This window comes from Lepidochelys kempii, chromosome 19 (genome assembly GCF_965140265.1).
Source record: "Lepidochelys kempii isolate rLepKem1 chromosome 19, rLepKem1.hap2, whole genome shotgun sequence".
NCBI lineage: Eukaryota > Metazoa > Chordata > Testudines > Cheloniidae > Lepidochelys > Lepidochelys kempii.
The window spans coordinates 7,047,308-7,063,659 of record NC_133274.1 but is presented as its reverse complement, the minus strand read 5'-3'; the positions used below and the strand labels follow the sequence as shown (position 1 = coordinate 7,063,659).

Sequence of the window (16,352 nt, the reverse complement as noted above, 5' to 3'; positions counted from 1 at the left end):
TACTTTACAACACAGGCTTCTCACCAGATTGCAAGATCACAGCAGCTGGGGAGGGAGTGCTCAGGCTGGAGTCACATGCCTGCACCACATTCTTGAGTCTCCATGACGAAATGATGGAAAGGGCTGCCCTGGCCTCTGCCTCTCCCCTGCAGGTTCGCAGGATCTGACCCCAGGAAAGGAGGTGTCCTAACGCAGTGGCTTCACTGTGGCAAAAGAAAGGAACCTCTCCACTCCAGACTCCCCCCTCTCCTCCGCATGACACAGTAGGGAACTCTACAGCAGAGTGCAAAAAGGACGATGCATGCAACAGATTTTCCACATGACACATTTGCTCCTCTCTTGCCACGAAAAGGACCTGCTTGTCTGGATATAGCCTGAACCTTCCCTTCCTACCCCCAACACAGAAACCCTTCAGTGCCCAGACCAGGAACATCTGCTCCCCCATGACCCTGAGCCCTTGGCTCAGACACTCTACACAGCACCCAGACTTCACTGCCTCTGATCACAGTGATCAGGGTGTGGGCATGTCCTCGAGGCTCGGGACCTGCGGGTAAAGCTCTGAGGCACAGAAGGCCCCACAGGGGTGCAGAGGCCTCAGAGTTGGACTGCACCTGTGTTTGGTGGGATTAAGAAGGACAGTGGGCCCCCTGGGCTGGCCTGGTTTATATGCCATGTAGAGACAACCTGCTGAGCCCAGGGAGCTGCTGACCTCACTAGTTTCAGATCTTGCGGCCTCTATGGCCCCTTCTATCACAAGTGCATGAGTGTCGCTCTTAGTTACAATCCAGATCAGCCAGGAGCCCCACCACCTACCCACTGAGAGCAGCTCATTACCCAACTGCTTACTGTTTGCACTGGAACAGACCCTGTCACAAGATCCATGGCAAAGCCCCCAGCACGGTCATGTCTGCACACTAGCTGCAGCTGGCCATGCACATCTCTGCCTTCTGGACTCAGATTTTACCACATTGCACTCCAGGGTCCTCTCAGAACACGCTCCAGCAGCCCGGAAGCATCACAGACTCTCCCAGCATGTCATTCACATCAAGGAGGCACACTCTTATTGGTACAAAACCAGGTGACAGCAAGGCCAGCAAGGGTGGAGACGTAGCGCAAGGGGCCTTTCTGCCTCTAGCATGTGCTGTGAAAGAAACCCTCAAGTTATTCATCAAGGGGACCGGGTGGTTCAGGGGGTTGGTGGTGAGATATGGAGCCTTTCACCACTCGGTGACCAGTTCAAACACAGCTTGGGTCCCTAGCGGCCAGTCATTCCCCTGCTGATGGCAGTTTAGTGGCCTATGGGAGGGGAGTTGACGGTCTCAGTCCAGTTCCTGTAAGCGTCCACATCACAGACCTGATACCAGCTGGGCACCCTGGGGGATGGCCAAAGGACTGAACGGCCCATGGAGATTGAGCAGCCCTCTTCACCCCCACAGCTGTTTCCTTCCAGTCAGAACTGAAGCCCACTGATGGAGCAACGAGTGGGAAAGCTCGCCCCACCAAGCCTAGGCCAGACCTGTTCTGTGGCTAAACAAACATCTTCAGTTCCCAGGGCTGCCAATCTGGCATCTTTCCAGTCCAAAACTCTGCATCAAAGCCCACAATTTGAGCTTTCAGTACTAGTCCCTCGACCTACGTCCCTCCTCTTTACTATGCTGAGAAAGGTTACTATCTCCACAGTCACTGTAGCCTAGCTTTTAACCCATTATACCAACGAGTCAAAGTCCTACAGTGATGGGACCCTTCTCCCTTAGCAGAAGGAGCAGAGAAGCCAGCCCTACGATTTTCTACCCTCGATATGCCAATGAACAGACACAGAGCATGATCTGGGCTACTAGGATGATCTCTTAAAGGGGAAATGGAACACTGAGGGAAAAAAAGGGTAACACAAAAAATGTTTAAGATCCCAAACCTTTAACAGAAAAAAAAAACAGAAGGGTTTCCACTCATGTCCTGCAAAGCCCGAGTCCAGGCCCCCAGGTCTTGCTATGATTGATGGCTGCGCTAACACCCACAGTGCTGGGTCCCCCCCTGCTCCAGCTGAGGTGTTCAGGTGCTCATCACCTGTAGCAGTAGACACAGAAAACCCAACGGCGTGAACTCCAGTGTGGCCGATAGACACTTTGCTCGGCTCTTCACCTTTCAGTGGTTTCTGTTTCTTTCGGTGCTGGAGTCATAGTCAATGATCATATTGTCTTATGAAATAAAACCGTCCTTATGAAGAGAAACCTGACTCCAGCAAAATAGTTTAATCGGATCTTATGGAACATTATTTGCAAGAGTAATTCTTCCAGTTGTCTCCAGGTGGAATAGCAGTGGCTGGCAGACACACCTCTCTTTGTTTAACAGAGAAGCTTACGATTTCCAGCTCAGACCAGCCAGTGGATTCCTGTTGTTCAGATTTTCTGAAATGTCACTCTTTACTCTCTGCAGATTAACAAGTTCATTACCAAATACATTGAAGCAATTCTCCTGAATGAGAGACTCAGCCCTAGTCTACCTTCTCATCACCCTGGAGCCAATACCCAATACTCCAGACCCTGAAGCTGGAGAAGGCAGCTCTGGGGAGTGCACATTTGTAATACAGTACAAGGTTTAAAAGCAATAGTGTTTAATGTTTTATTTGCCCTGAAGACTTGGGATGCATTCGCAGCCAGTACAGCTACTGGAAAAGTATTAACGTATCTGGGGATGGAGCGGGAATCCTCCAGGGACATCTCCATGAAGCTCTCCTGGAGGTACTCGGACAGCCTTTACAGAAGGTTTCTGGGGAGGGCTGCCTTATTTCGTCCTCCATGATAGGAAACTTCACCACGCCAAGCCAGTAGCAAGTAGTTTGAAATCATTGCAGCACAAAGCATGGCAGCAAATGGTCCTGGGTTCTGGTCGCATTCAAGCAACATTCGGTCTATATCTTTCTGTGTTAGCCTCAGGAGAGTGATATCATTCATGGTCGGTCACCTGGTTGAAATAGGGGATTTTTTTGTAAGGGAACAGTAAAAGGACCCTGTTCATGTTGGGTTGTTTGCGCTTGGCTAAAAGGGATCATCCCGGAGAATAGCCACGCGGCGGGGGGAAGGGTGAAGGGATCATCCCAGAGAATAGCCATGTAGTGGGATGGGGGGAGGTGTGTGCTCCACATCCACCTGAAAACCGCAGCCCCTCCTTTTAAATGTGAAACCCAACCGGCATTGCTTTCTATGGGAAAGGATGGCGCTGCAGTTTGAAACCATTCCTGCATGTTATGAAGGCGGAAGAAGCCAACCCCACGTACCAAAAGGCTTATCATGGCTGCCTGGAAACCGAATTCTGTTGCCCAGCCATTTGTGATGTGTCACCATACCGGCAGGCACTAAATATAAAAGGCAAAATGCGACCTTGCACCTAATGCACATGTGCTGTCTGCTGTGAATTCCTTGATTCACTGTGAAAGAGTCTCCCTTTTGTTCTCAGGGATGTATCATCTTAAATTTTACTCTCCCTTTTTATTTCCTCAGGTGCAAATATTTCTATGCTCCCCCATCTTCTCCGTCGCTGAGGTTATCGCACATTAGAAGGCAGAAAAAACGCACTCGCGATGACATGTTTTCCAAGCTCATGCAGTCCTCCTGCACTGATAGGGCACAGCTTGAGGCATTCAGTGGCAGAGGCCTGGAAAGCATTAAGTGAGCGCAAAGAGCAGAGGCAGGAGGCGATGGTGAGGCTAATGGGGGAGCAAACGGACATGATGAAGCGTCTGTTGCAACTGCAGGAAAGCCAGACCCCCGCTCCTCCCCAAGTTCCATATCCTCCTCACCCAGACGCCCAAGAATGCGGGGGGCGGGGGAGGCTCCAGGCATCCAGCCACTCCACTCCACTCCACTCCACAGGATGGCCCAAGCAACAGAAGGCTGTCATTCAAACAGTTTTGATTTGTAGTGTGGCTACAATAAGAAATGTGTCCTTCCCTCCTCCCGCACCCCACCCTTGTCTACCTTGTCAGTTATCTCACATTTTTTGTAATTACTAAAGAAAGAATGCATGGTTTCAAAACAATAGTTACTTTATTTCCTTTGCCAGCTGTGATTGAAGGGGGGAGGGTGGTTGGCTTACAGAAAATTAAAATCAACAAAGGGGGCGGGTTTGCAGCAAGGAGAAACACACATAACTGTCACACCGTAGCCTGGCCAGTCATGAAACTGGTTTTCAAAGCCTCTCTGATGTGCAGCGTGCCTAGCTGTGCTTTTCTAATTGCCCTGGTATCTGGCTGCTCAAAATCAGCTGCCAGGCAATTTGCCTCACCTCCCACCATGCCATAAATGTCTCCCCCTTACTCTCACAGCTATTATGGAGCACACAGCAAGCAGCAATAACAATGGGAACGTTGGTTGCACTGAAGTCTAACTTAGTCAGCAAACAGCACCAGTGAGCTTTTAAACGTCCAAAGGCATAATCTACCACCATTTTGCACTTGCTCAGCCTATAGCTGAACTGCTCCTTTCTACTGTCCAGGCTGCCTGTGTACGGCTTCATGAGCCATGGGAGCAAGGGGTAGGCTGGGTCCCCAAGGATAACTATTAGCATTTCAACATCCTCAAAGGTAATTTTCTGGTCTGGGAAGTAAGTCCCTTCTTGCAACAGCTCCAACAGCCCAGAGTTCCTAAAGATGCGAGCATCATGCACCTTTCCCGGCCATCCCACGCTGATGTCGGTGAAACGTCCCTTATGATCCACCAGTGCTTGCAGCACCATTGAGAAGTACCCCTTGCGGTTTATGTACTGGTTGGCAAGGTGGTCCGGTGCCAAGATAGGGATATGCGTTCCGTCTATTGTCCCATCACAGTTAGGGAACCCCATTGCAGCAAAGCCATCCAGTATGACCTGCACATTTCCCAGAGTCACTACCCTTGATAACAGAACGTCAGTGATTGCATTGGCTACTTGGATCACAGTAGTCCCCACAGTAGACTTGCCCACTCCAAATTGAATCCCAACTGACCGGTAGCAGTCAGGTGTTGCAAGCTTCCACAGGGTTATCGCCACTTGCTTCTCAACTGTCAGGGCAGCTCTCATCTTGGTATTCCCACGCTTCAGGGGGAAAGCAACTCACAAAGTTCAAGGAAAGTGGCCTTACACATGCAAAAGTTTCACAGCCACTGTGAATCATCCCATACCTGCAACACTATGTGGTCCCACCAGTCTGTGCTTGTTTGCCAGGCCCAGAATCAGCGTTCCACTGTATCAACCAGCCCCACTGCCACCATGATGTCCCAATTGCCACAGCCCGTGCTTTCAGGAACGTCCTGTGTCCATGTCCTCATCACAATCGTCCTTGTGCTGGCATCTCTTAGCCCGGTTCTGCACATACTCCAGGATAATGCGCGAGGTGTTTACAATGCTCACAACAGCAGTGGTGAGCTGAGCGGGGTCCATGCTTGCCGTGGTATGATGTCTGCATGGGTAACCCAGGAAAAAAGGCGTGAAATGATTGTCTGCCATTGCTTTCATGGAGGGAGAAAGGGAGGGAGGAGGGGCGACTGACGACGTGTATCCAAAACCACCCACGACAATGTTTTTGCCCCATCAGGCATTGGGAGCTTAACCCAGAATTCCAAGGGGCAGCAGAGACTGCGGGAACTGTGGGATAACTACCCACAGTGCACCACTCCATAAGTCAATGCTAGCCCTGTATTGAGGACGCACTCCGCCAACTTAATGCGCTTAGTGGGGACATACACAATCGACTGTATAAAATCAATTTCTAAAAATCGACTTTTATAAAATCGACCTAATTTCGTAGTGTAGACATACCCTCAGAGGCAGCATGCAGGAATGTCCATATGGCTGCAGTGCCTCGCTTATTACAGCAGAGCTCTGAACCCTTGGCACTAGGATACAACTGCTGCATCTGCAGAGAACTAGGAAGTCTCTATTATATTACAGCAATGGATCTACATTCAGATTCAATTTCACTATCTCAGCTATTATCACAGAGCTGCATCCATGGACTTTCAGTCCTGACATGGTGCTGTTAAAGCACAGCACCTAGGAACTTCCAGTACTACCCACAACTACATCTTCACTGATATATGGTAGTCTAGCACCCAGGAATCTCCAGCACAGGGATAACAGCATTACTTCCGCTATATCACAACCCTGCACCAGGGATCCTCCAATACAGATATACAATTAGGTTATATTGGCTCACCATGGCAAACAACAAACCAAATCATACAATTTCCAACTCTCTCTCATTGAGTGTATTTAGTATTTTATTTTTAACCACACAGTGAGGAGTCTATATGCTGCTGGACCAAATTAATACCAAAAAAAAATTATTAATTGAAAATGTTTGGAACATCAACTCATTCTTAAAACCCTTGAGAAATAATATTGTGAAACCTAGATTAACCCCCCAAAAGATGGGCCAAAATCACTAGGACATCATTCCTCAATGATGTTCTATTCAAATGGTCTTCCTAAAATGGGGTGGTGCTCCACATGCACTTTCACAGCAGGGCTAAGGGGACACCTTAACTATCGGGGTGGATTTGCGATCACAGTTTTTTTAATGCTTTTCTTCTTTCTTGTCCCCAAGTGAAAAACCCCACACACCCCCGGGAGAAACTGACTACACCCAAAGTACAGGCAAATGCACAAGGGTTCTGCGGTTAGGACACTACCGTGGCACTTGAGAGTAATTTCTTGCTTCATCATAGATTTCTTGTCCCTTAATTTCTCCATGCCTCAGCTCAAAACTGGGGATAACAGCACTGTCCTACCACACGGGGGTATTGCGAGGATAAACACATCAAAGACTGCGAACGGCTCAAATGCCACAGTAATGGAGGCCATATAGGTACCTAAAACAGATAGATTAGATGGGATCAACAAACTGAATAAACAGAGAAATATCATTGTTTCGTCTCATTTCCCATGATCTCAGGTGTTATTTGTAACAACAGTAGGTAAATTATTTTCAGACTGAAGCGTGGTGATGGAGTCCCTTTAACTAGATTGTATCCTCCTAATACTGTAGTAACCCTAACAGGTTAACTAGACTCACTGTACCCTTCCATACTCCAGGGTGCCAACAGAGATTACAGTGATAGGATTTATTTCTTTTAATAAACAGAAGAGAGGAAGTTGGCCAAGCAGCTGTATGGAAGATTTTGCTGTTTAAAAGTAACAGTAGGGGTAATAGTACTTTGTAGGGACAGGGAGGGGTTCCCACAGCACAAGGCCTCAGCTGGTAAAGCAATAAAACAGCAGCAACCAGAGGAGAATAGGGGAAGAAGGTACCTCAAGCCAGGGAGTTGCAAGTTTCAAACCAGCAGAAGGAAATACCTTTCCGTGCGCAGAGTTAGCTTGCGAGCTCCTCACAACAAGGTATCATTGCAGTCAAGAGCTTAGCAGGATTCTTTCTTCTTTTTTTGTTGTTGTTAAAGTTTGGACATTTTTATGGATAATTGGAACATCCAGAGATACAAAAGAGAGGATTTTTAAAAAACTTTTGGAAGGGATCTAATACCTTCCTGCTTCAAGGCACAAGGGGGAAGGAAGACTGTTTCCCCATGGGTAGGTGATCCCAGAACTGCCTATTGCAGGATTAATTTCACCTTTCTCTGATGCAGCTCAGCTAGTACTGGTCAGTCAGAGACAGACTATTTGACGAGACGGATCACCGAGTTCTTCCGTATGGGACTTCCTACATTGTTACATTTCCATTATTTCAGTGCTCAGCCACCCAGCCTTAGTTTACACCCAAATCATGAACAGAGAACCAAAGCTCAGGGGAATTGGATCTTGACCCAGCCCTGACCCATGCCTTCCTTGACTTCACTGGAATGAAGACCCTGTACCCTCCTGCCGTTTTCTAACATATGTCTGCACCCCCTCCCCAGGAGAGAAGGGCTCTTATCGCAGCATGGACACAGGAGGAAATGTTTCCACATGCATCCCAACCACCCCTTCCATAACCAAATCTAAGTCTTCAGAATGAGCAAGGGAGTGCGATGCAAAGGTGAAGAGATTCACAACCCTTGGTTACATCTCTGCTGGAGAACATGGTATTTCACAAGATTCCATGCTGGTCTTTGGAAGGGCCTGAAGTACCTCCCGAAACCAGAGAAGTATAAAAAGATCAGCAGACACCACCAGCAACCTGTACAATCAGAGCCCTGGAGGTCAACCCAGACCTGCCTAACTCCAGACTCCCTCCAACAGTCCTGGCCTGTCGCCTCCTGCTTGATAACTGGAAAATTCACAGGCTCTGTATTATTGGCAAAATGTATTATTGATAGGTCCGCCCCTGTCATCAGCTCAGGGTAGACCTAGCCTCCATCCCAGTCAGTATTTCAGGCAGTGGAAGCTGAGTGTTACCTGACTCCAGTGAACAGCACTGCACCCAGTGTACATAAGAAACTAATCAATAACTTAGCACTTTAATAGCGGTCACTCTTTTCATCTTCAAAGCGCTGCCCAAACATTAACTGAAGAATCTGCACAGCCCCTCAGTGACCTAGGGAAGTGTTTTCCCCCTCATTTTACAGAGGACGACGACATTGAAACACAGACCATGACTTGCCCAAGGTCACATAACAAGTCAGTAATGGAACCGGGCTTCCAAGCTTGCAGCCCAGTGCTTAGTCCCCTGGTCCATGCTGCCTTCATGGCCACATCATTAGAATACAAATGACAAAGCAGCTGGGATAGGAAGGGTGAAACAGGGTGTGGTCCCTTCATGTTTTGCATTTTGGAAGCGAGCATGTTATTAGAACAGACAGAGTGATTTAATCAGGCACACAAACTGCAATAATTTCATATGCATGTTGTTTCTACCAATCCACACCTCTCTCCCCGTCACACCAAGAAATGGCTGCACTACGGAAACATGGCAAGGAACTCTAAGTATGGTGTACATGCTCCATGGCACACACATACACATACACGGCCTGCAGCCTTCCACGCAAAAGGGAGATGGTTTCATACAACAGAGCAGAGTAAGGCATACAGCTAGTTTACGGGTCTCAGGAAGTGGGGCATTTAAAGCAGTTTGAGTGGGCATGGAGCGGATATCCAGTTTACACTTGTCAAAGGGCTGGCCAGCGATGCTGGAAGCATAATGCTGGAATCCTAGCCGGCATTCACAACACACGGCCAGTGTCCATAAGAGAGGTACACATGTTTAGCAGAATGAGAGCCAGGGTCTCTTGTGTTCTGATCCCGACTCTGGCAATGACTGGTTGTAAAGGCCCTGTTTTGAAGATTAGGTATGGAATTGATGCCAGTATTGGTGGGGCACCGCAGTGAGGAATATCACACTGGGTGGACCTATTATATTCAGATTCTTATGCTTTGCCCATCACCATGGTATCTGAGCACATAGCATCAGGGGAAAGCTGCAGCCAGACATGTCTGACAGGACGTGCTGGTATCATCTTATGAGACTTTAAGGTGAAAATTCAGCCACCTTTCAAAGATCTCTTTGAAAGAGCAACTTGCATTTCCACGGCTGTTCCCCTCTTATCACAGCTCTCAGTGTTCTCTTGAAAGCAATAAAAAACAGACCAGTAAAATAGCAACTGAGTATTGATAAAAACAGCAACTCCCCACATTATGGATACCTGCAAATTAAACTAACTAATGCCCAGCGAGGGAGCCAGGATGGTAATACCGGACAACGAATCATGGTGTGGGGCACTCCTCTGGATGGATTACCGCAGGAATCTGTATCCCCTTTTCCAAAACACCAGGCAGAAGAGACTTCATTTTGATGGACTAACAGGTGGGCGGAGACACTAGCATACATAGGGTCCCTAACACCACGTCCCAGCACTGGCAGAAGACCTCCAGGTGAGACAGGACAACACCTCAAGAAGTACTTCGCTCTTACAGCTTGTATACTGGGCCACATGCAAATGGAAAGAGGCCACGTTAAGAAGAACAACACCTCCGGCAACACAGCATCACTGAGCAGCGAGGGCTGGAAGCGGGTGTATAATCCGGGCATGAAGGGCTGAGCTCCTCGTAGCATGACACTACATAACATCACACACAGGAGCAGTGGAGGGCATGAGCATAGCCCGGGTTTAGTAGCTGTGCCCTCTCTGAGGGATCGTATCCTGCCCTGCAGAAGGATGGGAGTTGTCGCTCTAAAGGCCTTTGTCATTTTCAGCTACGCTCTTACATCCAGGCTTTGAAGGCCCTGCCTCCACAGCAGAGCAGCTCCTACCGCCACCCTGAAGTAGTGGGGAGGAATTACATCCAGGTTAGCAAGGCCAGCACCTTGGCCTGGCTGGTGATGTTGGCAGTAGGCCGTAGGCCGCCAGCAAGGGGCCACACCTGGAGCAGCGCAGCTCCTGCAAACACCGTGCTGAAGAAGAGGAGAAATCTGGATTTGCTCCAGGTTCCCTCCAGTCTCTGTGACCTTCTGACTCAGCAGAGAGAGAACATACCCAGTGAACCGGCAACATCCCTTAGGGGAGGAATGAGATTACGCAGGGCGCCCAGCATTCCCGATTACAGGGAACCGGAACAGGCCTGCTGCAATAGCCATAACACGAGCGAGGGCAATGAGCAGCTAGTCCCCTTGCAGGGCTCCTCAAGGCTGGGTGAAGGGGGCTGGCCACAAACCAGCGCAGGGGGCAGAGGGGAAAGTCTCGGTGGCCTGAAGGGGAGGGAGGAGAGACCCAGCCAGCAAACAGCCCCTGGCCCAGGCACCCACCCCTCCGGGGGCAGCCCCTGCCCTACCTTTGCCCTTCTTGGCTGGCTCCTCGTGCTTCTTTCCCTTAGAGGGCGCCTCCCCCTCCGCTGGGAGCGCCCCATGGTGGGCGCTGGAGCCGCTGCTGCTCTTCTTCTTCTTCCTCTTGCCCCGAAGCCAGCTGAAAGCCCAGCGCAGGCTGGAGGAGCCAGACTTGGGCTTCTTCTTCTTTGGGGCCCCCTGCGCGGAAGGCACGTCCCCTTTTTCCTGCCCACCAGCGGGGAGCCAGGTGCCCGCAGCCGCCGCAGGTGCCTCCTGCGAGCGCCTCCCGGACATCTCCGGGCAGGGGAGGATGGGTCGGAGAAAGCCCCGCTTCACCGGGAGAGCTCGCCTTGGCTATGCTCCGCCCGGGGGAGCCACCGACGGACGCGAGCTCCCCATCCGGGGTGGGGGGAAGCGCCTCCCCTCCCAGTCTCCCGTGCCCCACGCCGGAGCCCCCTCTCCCCTGCGCCCCGGCTCCCCCCTCTGGATTCCTGGCAGCCGGGCTCCCGCCTCTCCCCTGCGCCCAGAGCTCCGGGCCCCCCTCACCTGCCCCGGGACTCCCCCCGCGCCTTAGCTCCCCACGTCCCCCCGGGACTGTTCTCCTGCTCCGGGTCCGCTCTGCGCCCGGCTGCACCAGGCGCCGAGGAAGCAGCCGGGGAAAGTTTCTCCCGGGCGGGCGGGGCCAGCCGAGCGCGCTGGGGTGTGGAGAGGCTCTGCCCCCGGCCCCTCACTCCGCCTCCCCGGCTGCCCGGCCCGGGGCTCCGCGGACGCTCCGCGCAGGGCGCCCCGGAGCGGGGCCCGGGCTGGGCGGCCCATCCCGGCCCGCTGCCAGGGGGCGTGCGGCGGCAGGTAGGAGCCGGCGGCGGCCTGGGGCGAATCGGTTGGTGGGACTGGCGGGGGGCGGCCCGCGGGGAGCTGCCTCGGGGAGGGAGAGGGGCTGAGCCCAAGGGTAGGGGGTGTGGGGCTAGGCAGCTGAGGAAGGGGAGGTGCGTGGGCTGTATTGTGGGGGACAGCAGGGGGCAGGTTAAGATGCGGGGGGGGGGTCTTAATCTCCTTCTCCAGGCTGGGGAGGGGCACCGTGCTTCCGAGCCAACCACCCCCTGCTCTGCGGAGGCTCCGAGCCCGGGAGCAGGCTGGGGAGAGAAAGGCCCCATTGTGACTGAGTCTGATTAGAGGGGAGCGGAGGGGCAAGGATTACACCAGCGGGATGCAATGCCTGTCTCTGGGCAGGATGTAATCCCTCCCCCGCGCCCCCAACCCGGGTTTCTCCCTTCCCCTCTGCCTCCCCCACGCGCTTGCCCTGGTGTGTGTTTGGAGGAGGGGGTGTCTGCATTGAGATGGGTCTGTCTGATTACGGGGTCATCTTTAAACGTAATAATCACCGCATTTTATTGACCTTTTCCCTTTGCATTACATTAAAATTGGCTCCAGCCCCATCACATGGGAGCCTGGGGGCATGTTCAGCATCCTTTGTCAAAACCTCATCTCCCATTCTAGCCATGGTGGGTTTGGTCAGTTTTTTAAATCTAAAACCCCCGCAGTTATAGCATTACAATGGAAGTGAGTGTGGAGTCTGTTGGTTAGAGCTGGGCACTATGAGCTCACATCTGGAGGACTGGGAGTTAGGACTCCTGGGTTCTACTACTGAGGTCTTGGACAGGAGTATAGTCTAATGGTTAGAGCAAGAGATTTGGAGTTCGATCTGTCTAATCTGCTGCCAATCAGCGGGATACCGGAGCACCTCCTGAATTCTTGATCATGGGCAAGTCTGTACCTCAGTTTCACTATCTGAAAAATGGTAAGTAAAAACATTTTAAGTATCACAACTCACCTTGCAGGGCCCTACAGGATCTTCAGAAGAGGTGCAAGTTATATATAATAACATAAAGTCAGTGCAAGAAAATTAGGAGGGAGAGATTTCTTCCAATTTCATGACTGGTCTTTCCCCTTTTATTGCAGGCTGCCTGGTACCACACTGGTGCTTTAAACTGAAGTCCTGAAACTTGAGGTATCCTGGAAGCAAAGCACAGTCTTATTGTTTCATGAATGATGACAAAGCTAATAAAGGGGACACTTCCTGAGCATCGTTGGGGAACTGATAGCCTGGATGTGACCAGGGTCATTAACCCTCTGTTGGTCATTCATTCCTAGTAAATGCCTTGTGTCAAGCTGCTGGTTGTTGCTTATAAGTCTCAATTGGAAAATTAAAAAATATTGGGTCTTTAATTGTTTGATGCAGTTTTATTACTCTAGTTATAAAATAAGTAAATGTAAGATCTGCCTCTCGGGTGCAAAAAGCCCACACCTAGCAGAGCAGAGTTTACTTAAATTGTGTATGTCTGTCAGTATTATAAGTGGGTGGATAGGAAGCTGGTGGTCAGATACCGTGGTGATGAAAGCCCTATAAATATCCACTAGAGATAGTGTTTAATCCCAGACAAATTTAAAACTCTCATGCATCCACCTATGCATGAGAGAAACAAACATTCCCAGACAGACACAAAACATTTAGGGGAAGGGGAATGTCAAAGCAGGCTGCCAAAATAGCTGCAGTATGAGTGTTGTGTATGCAAGCCAGGAGGATTGCTTGAATCATCCTCTGCTCTCAAGATTCCATTCATCTCCTAATGATGCATCCTAAAGCCACTGAAGGAGCTGTTATGCATCTTGTCAGAGCTATTAGTTGGCAGATCTTTGACATGATACATCGTAATGGCTAACCATACATCCTGTCAGCCTGCAGCTTGCAATATTATTGTGGTAAAACAAAGGGATGGGCTACAAACCTTGCAAGAAAGCAGAAGCTAATTTTCTGTGTTACAAATGCTATGTGACGAACAAGTTACCCATGTTTACGTTATTGCGCAGATGTATTTTTTAACTGTGTAGGCTGCCTGATCGCTCTTTAAAATGCAGCCTTTCTTAGAGGCTCAAAATGGTCTGCCCAAATACTGATGACTTTTGCCAACTTGTAGAAATCGCTAGAAGGATTTTAAACCTCACCCTCTGGAAACTAGCCCCTGTCTCTGATGGGCTTCCCAGTGCGTGTTTGTAGAGCCCTGCAAATCAGCAGATATTCACAGACCATTTTTTGCAGATTGTGGCTCAGATGAGGATACAAATTTTGTATCTTCATATCTGTTTACTGTATCTACTTCATTCAGTTCTTAAGGTGTGTATTCTGTGATTTGTACAATGCTGAGTGTCTTGTTGCTGCTTAACAAAAAGGCTTCTGGACTGAAAATGTGGATACTGACTGTGTATCCTGGATTTCCCCATGAGCAGGGATCTGATTCCCCAAACTTCAGTTTTCTTCCACTCACACTGTCCCTCCTCTTAAACTTCTTCACATCTTTATTTAGATCTAAACTATGACTGAAGTAAACTATATTTTCTGATTGCTTCTAGTTTTGTCCCTTTCCTCGGCTTGCCTGTTTACTCCATGGCACGTTTAATGTTATTTAGTGGCTACGGTGTCTTTACCCTCACCCTTCAATAAGGTCTTAGGTAAAATACTGCACCCATCCCCTTTCATCTCTCCTCCCCTTACACCAAAAGGTCTGTGGCCTAGTTACTGACCCCTACAACAGGTGCAATTTGTTCCACCTTAACTACTGTGGTATGAGTGGCAACCTTGACATATTTCAGAGTAGCAGCCATGTTAGTCCGTATTCGCAAAAAGAAAAGGAGGACTTGTGGCACCTTAGAGACTAACAAATTTACTTGAGCATAAGCTTTCGTCAGCTGATGCATCCGATGAAGTGAGCTGTAGCTCACGAAAGCTTATGCTCAAATAAATTTGTTAACCTTGACATAGTCATCACTATACCCACAGGACTGCACCATGGCTCTACAATGATGGATTTCCTGGCTAACCTGGCCCCTCCAGCAGCCCAGCCCAGCCCAGCGGAAATAATGATTATATGTAAAAAGAAAAGGAGTACTTGTGGCACCTTAGAGACTAACCAATTTATTTGAGCATAAGCTTTCATGAGCTACAGCTCACTTCATCGGATGCTCATGAAAGCTCATGCTCAAATAAATTGGTTAGTCTCTAAGGTGCCACAAGTACTCCTTTTCTTTTTGCGAATACAGACTAACACGGCTGCTACTCTGAAACCAATGATTATATGTGAAATTCACATCTGAGAGAAGCAGCTGTGAGGGACTCTACCTGCAAAGCTTTTGCTGTGTGCCCATGGGAACAAGTCCATCCAACCCCACCTTGCACAGAACTGGGGTGTAAAAGCAGAACAAACGGGTTGTTTGTCATGAAAAGTGCATGTGACCAATTTAAAAATAACTGAACTTTGCAGGGGAAAAGCTAATCCCTAATTAGGGCTTTTTTTTCTTTTTTAATACTTTCTGCTGCCGGCTCAAACTGCTAATGACTCATGAGCCTTCTAAAAAGTGATTGTATATTTCACATCTTTCCCCTCCTCAAGTGGCAACTGAACCTGTCTGAAAATAGCTTTGCACTCAGTTATGGGGCGTTGTCCAAATAATTATGAAGAGAGAGGCAAGAGAATAACAATTAGCCTGCAGGGAAATCTATCCCATTGGACGTGCTAGGGAGGCAAATGAGGGATAAAAACACCCTTTCTCGGATGATTTCTAGAGGGTGACAAAAATGCCCATGTGGTAACTGCAGCCCTTACGTCAGTCTTATTTTATAGCTATGGCCTGAATCTCACATTATAATAATTGTACCCAGCCCTCTGATTAGTGCTGTTCATTGCTGTGCAAGAGACCAAGTGCTGTAAAGGTGCATTCACTTTGTTTAGGCATTTCCACAAGGGTCAGCTTGGCTCTCCCCCAAGCTAGTCTATTGTTAATGTCCTACTCGACATTCTCCTTTTATAGTCATGGCACTGGTTAGGGGAGTGAACTATAGGTACTGCTGACCTGTTTCTACTGCTGGAGTAGTCAGCACAACACTACAAGAGGACCCAGAGGGCATGGGGGGGGGGGGGCAACTGCAGTTCTTCCCCAAAAGCCCTGCCTTGCAGAGTCCCATGAGGATTATCCTGCCTAGTCATTTGCAGTATTTACAAGTGGCAGCTGGAGAGGTGGTGTGATGCTGTGGGTTCCACTGCCAGCAATGCACTCATGATACCCAGCTGTGTAATTCATTTTCTGCAGATGCAGCCAAGACCATTGCAAGGGTGTCAGAGTGCCTAGAGGAGATCAGTATCTGGATAAAAAGCAGCTGGCTCAAACTCAACCCAAGAAAGACCCAAGTGATGCCGGTTGGGAGAGGAAAATGTTTTCTGGCACAAGTCAGGACACTGGCCACCCCTCCCACTAAAGGCATCTGCCCCCTATTTATTACAGCAGTGCAAAGCCTTGAAGTTCTGCTGGACTCATCACTAGCCCTGGTTGACCAGGTAGTGACAATGTCAAGGAACACCTTCCAGCGGCAGCTTGCTAGGGGACATTGCCCTTCTTCTCAGAGGAGGATCTGGACCCCCAGTGATCCATGCATTTACTACCCTGACTGGATTTCTGTAACTTACTCTATCTGGGGCTGAAAGTGGAAGCAATGCATAGGCTCCAGTGTGTGCAGAATACAGCAGCCCAACCCCTCAGTGAGACCAGCCACTGACAGCACATCACCCCTGTGCACCAA

At 49.5% G+C, this 16,352-nt stretch overlaps 1 protein-coding gene and 1 long non-coding RNA gene across 2 annotated transcripts in view; one reads left to right on the top strand and one right to left on the bottom strand.

Moving 5' to 3' along the window:
* NHSL3 (NHS like 3) overlaps positions 1 to 11,182 on the bottom strand; it is a 55,701-nt gene extending 44,519 nt beyond the window's left edge. Inside the window, exon 1 of the mRNA XM_073317735.1 lies at positions 10,732 to 11,182. Coding sequence (XP_073173836.1) covers positions 10,732 to 11,017 — 286 coding nt within the window. The 5' untranslated portion in view covers positions 11,018 to 11,182. The remainder of the gene's footprint in view (positions 1 to 10,731) is intronic.
* LOC140900449 (uncharacterized) lies at positions 10,583 to 12,949 on the top strand. The gene is made up of 2 exons (XR_012155638.1): positions 10,583 to 11,572; positions 12,683 to 12,949. It is a non-coding gene; the product is annotated as an uncharacterized lncRNA (long non-coding RNA).
* Positions 12,950 to 16,352: the final 3,403 nt, after the last annotated feature.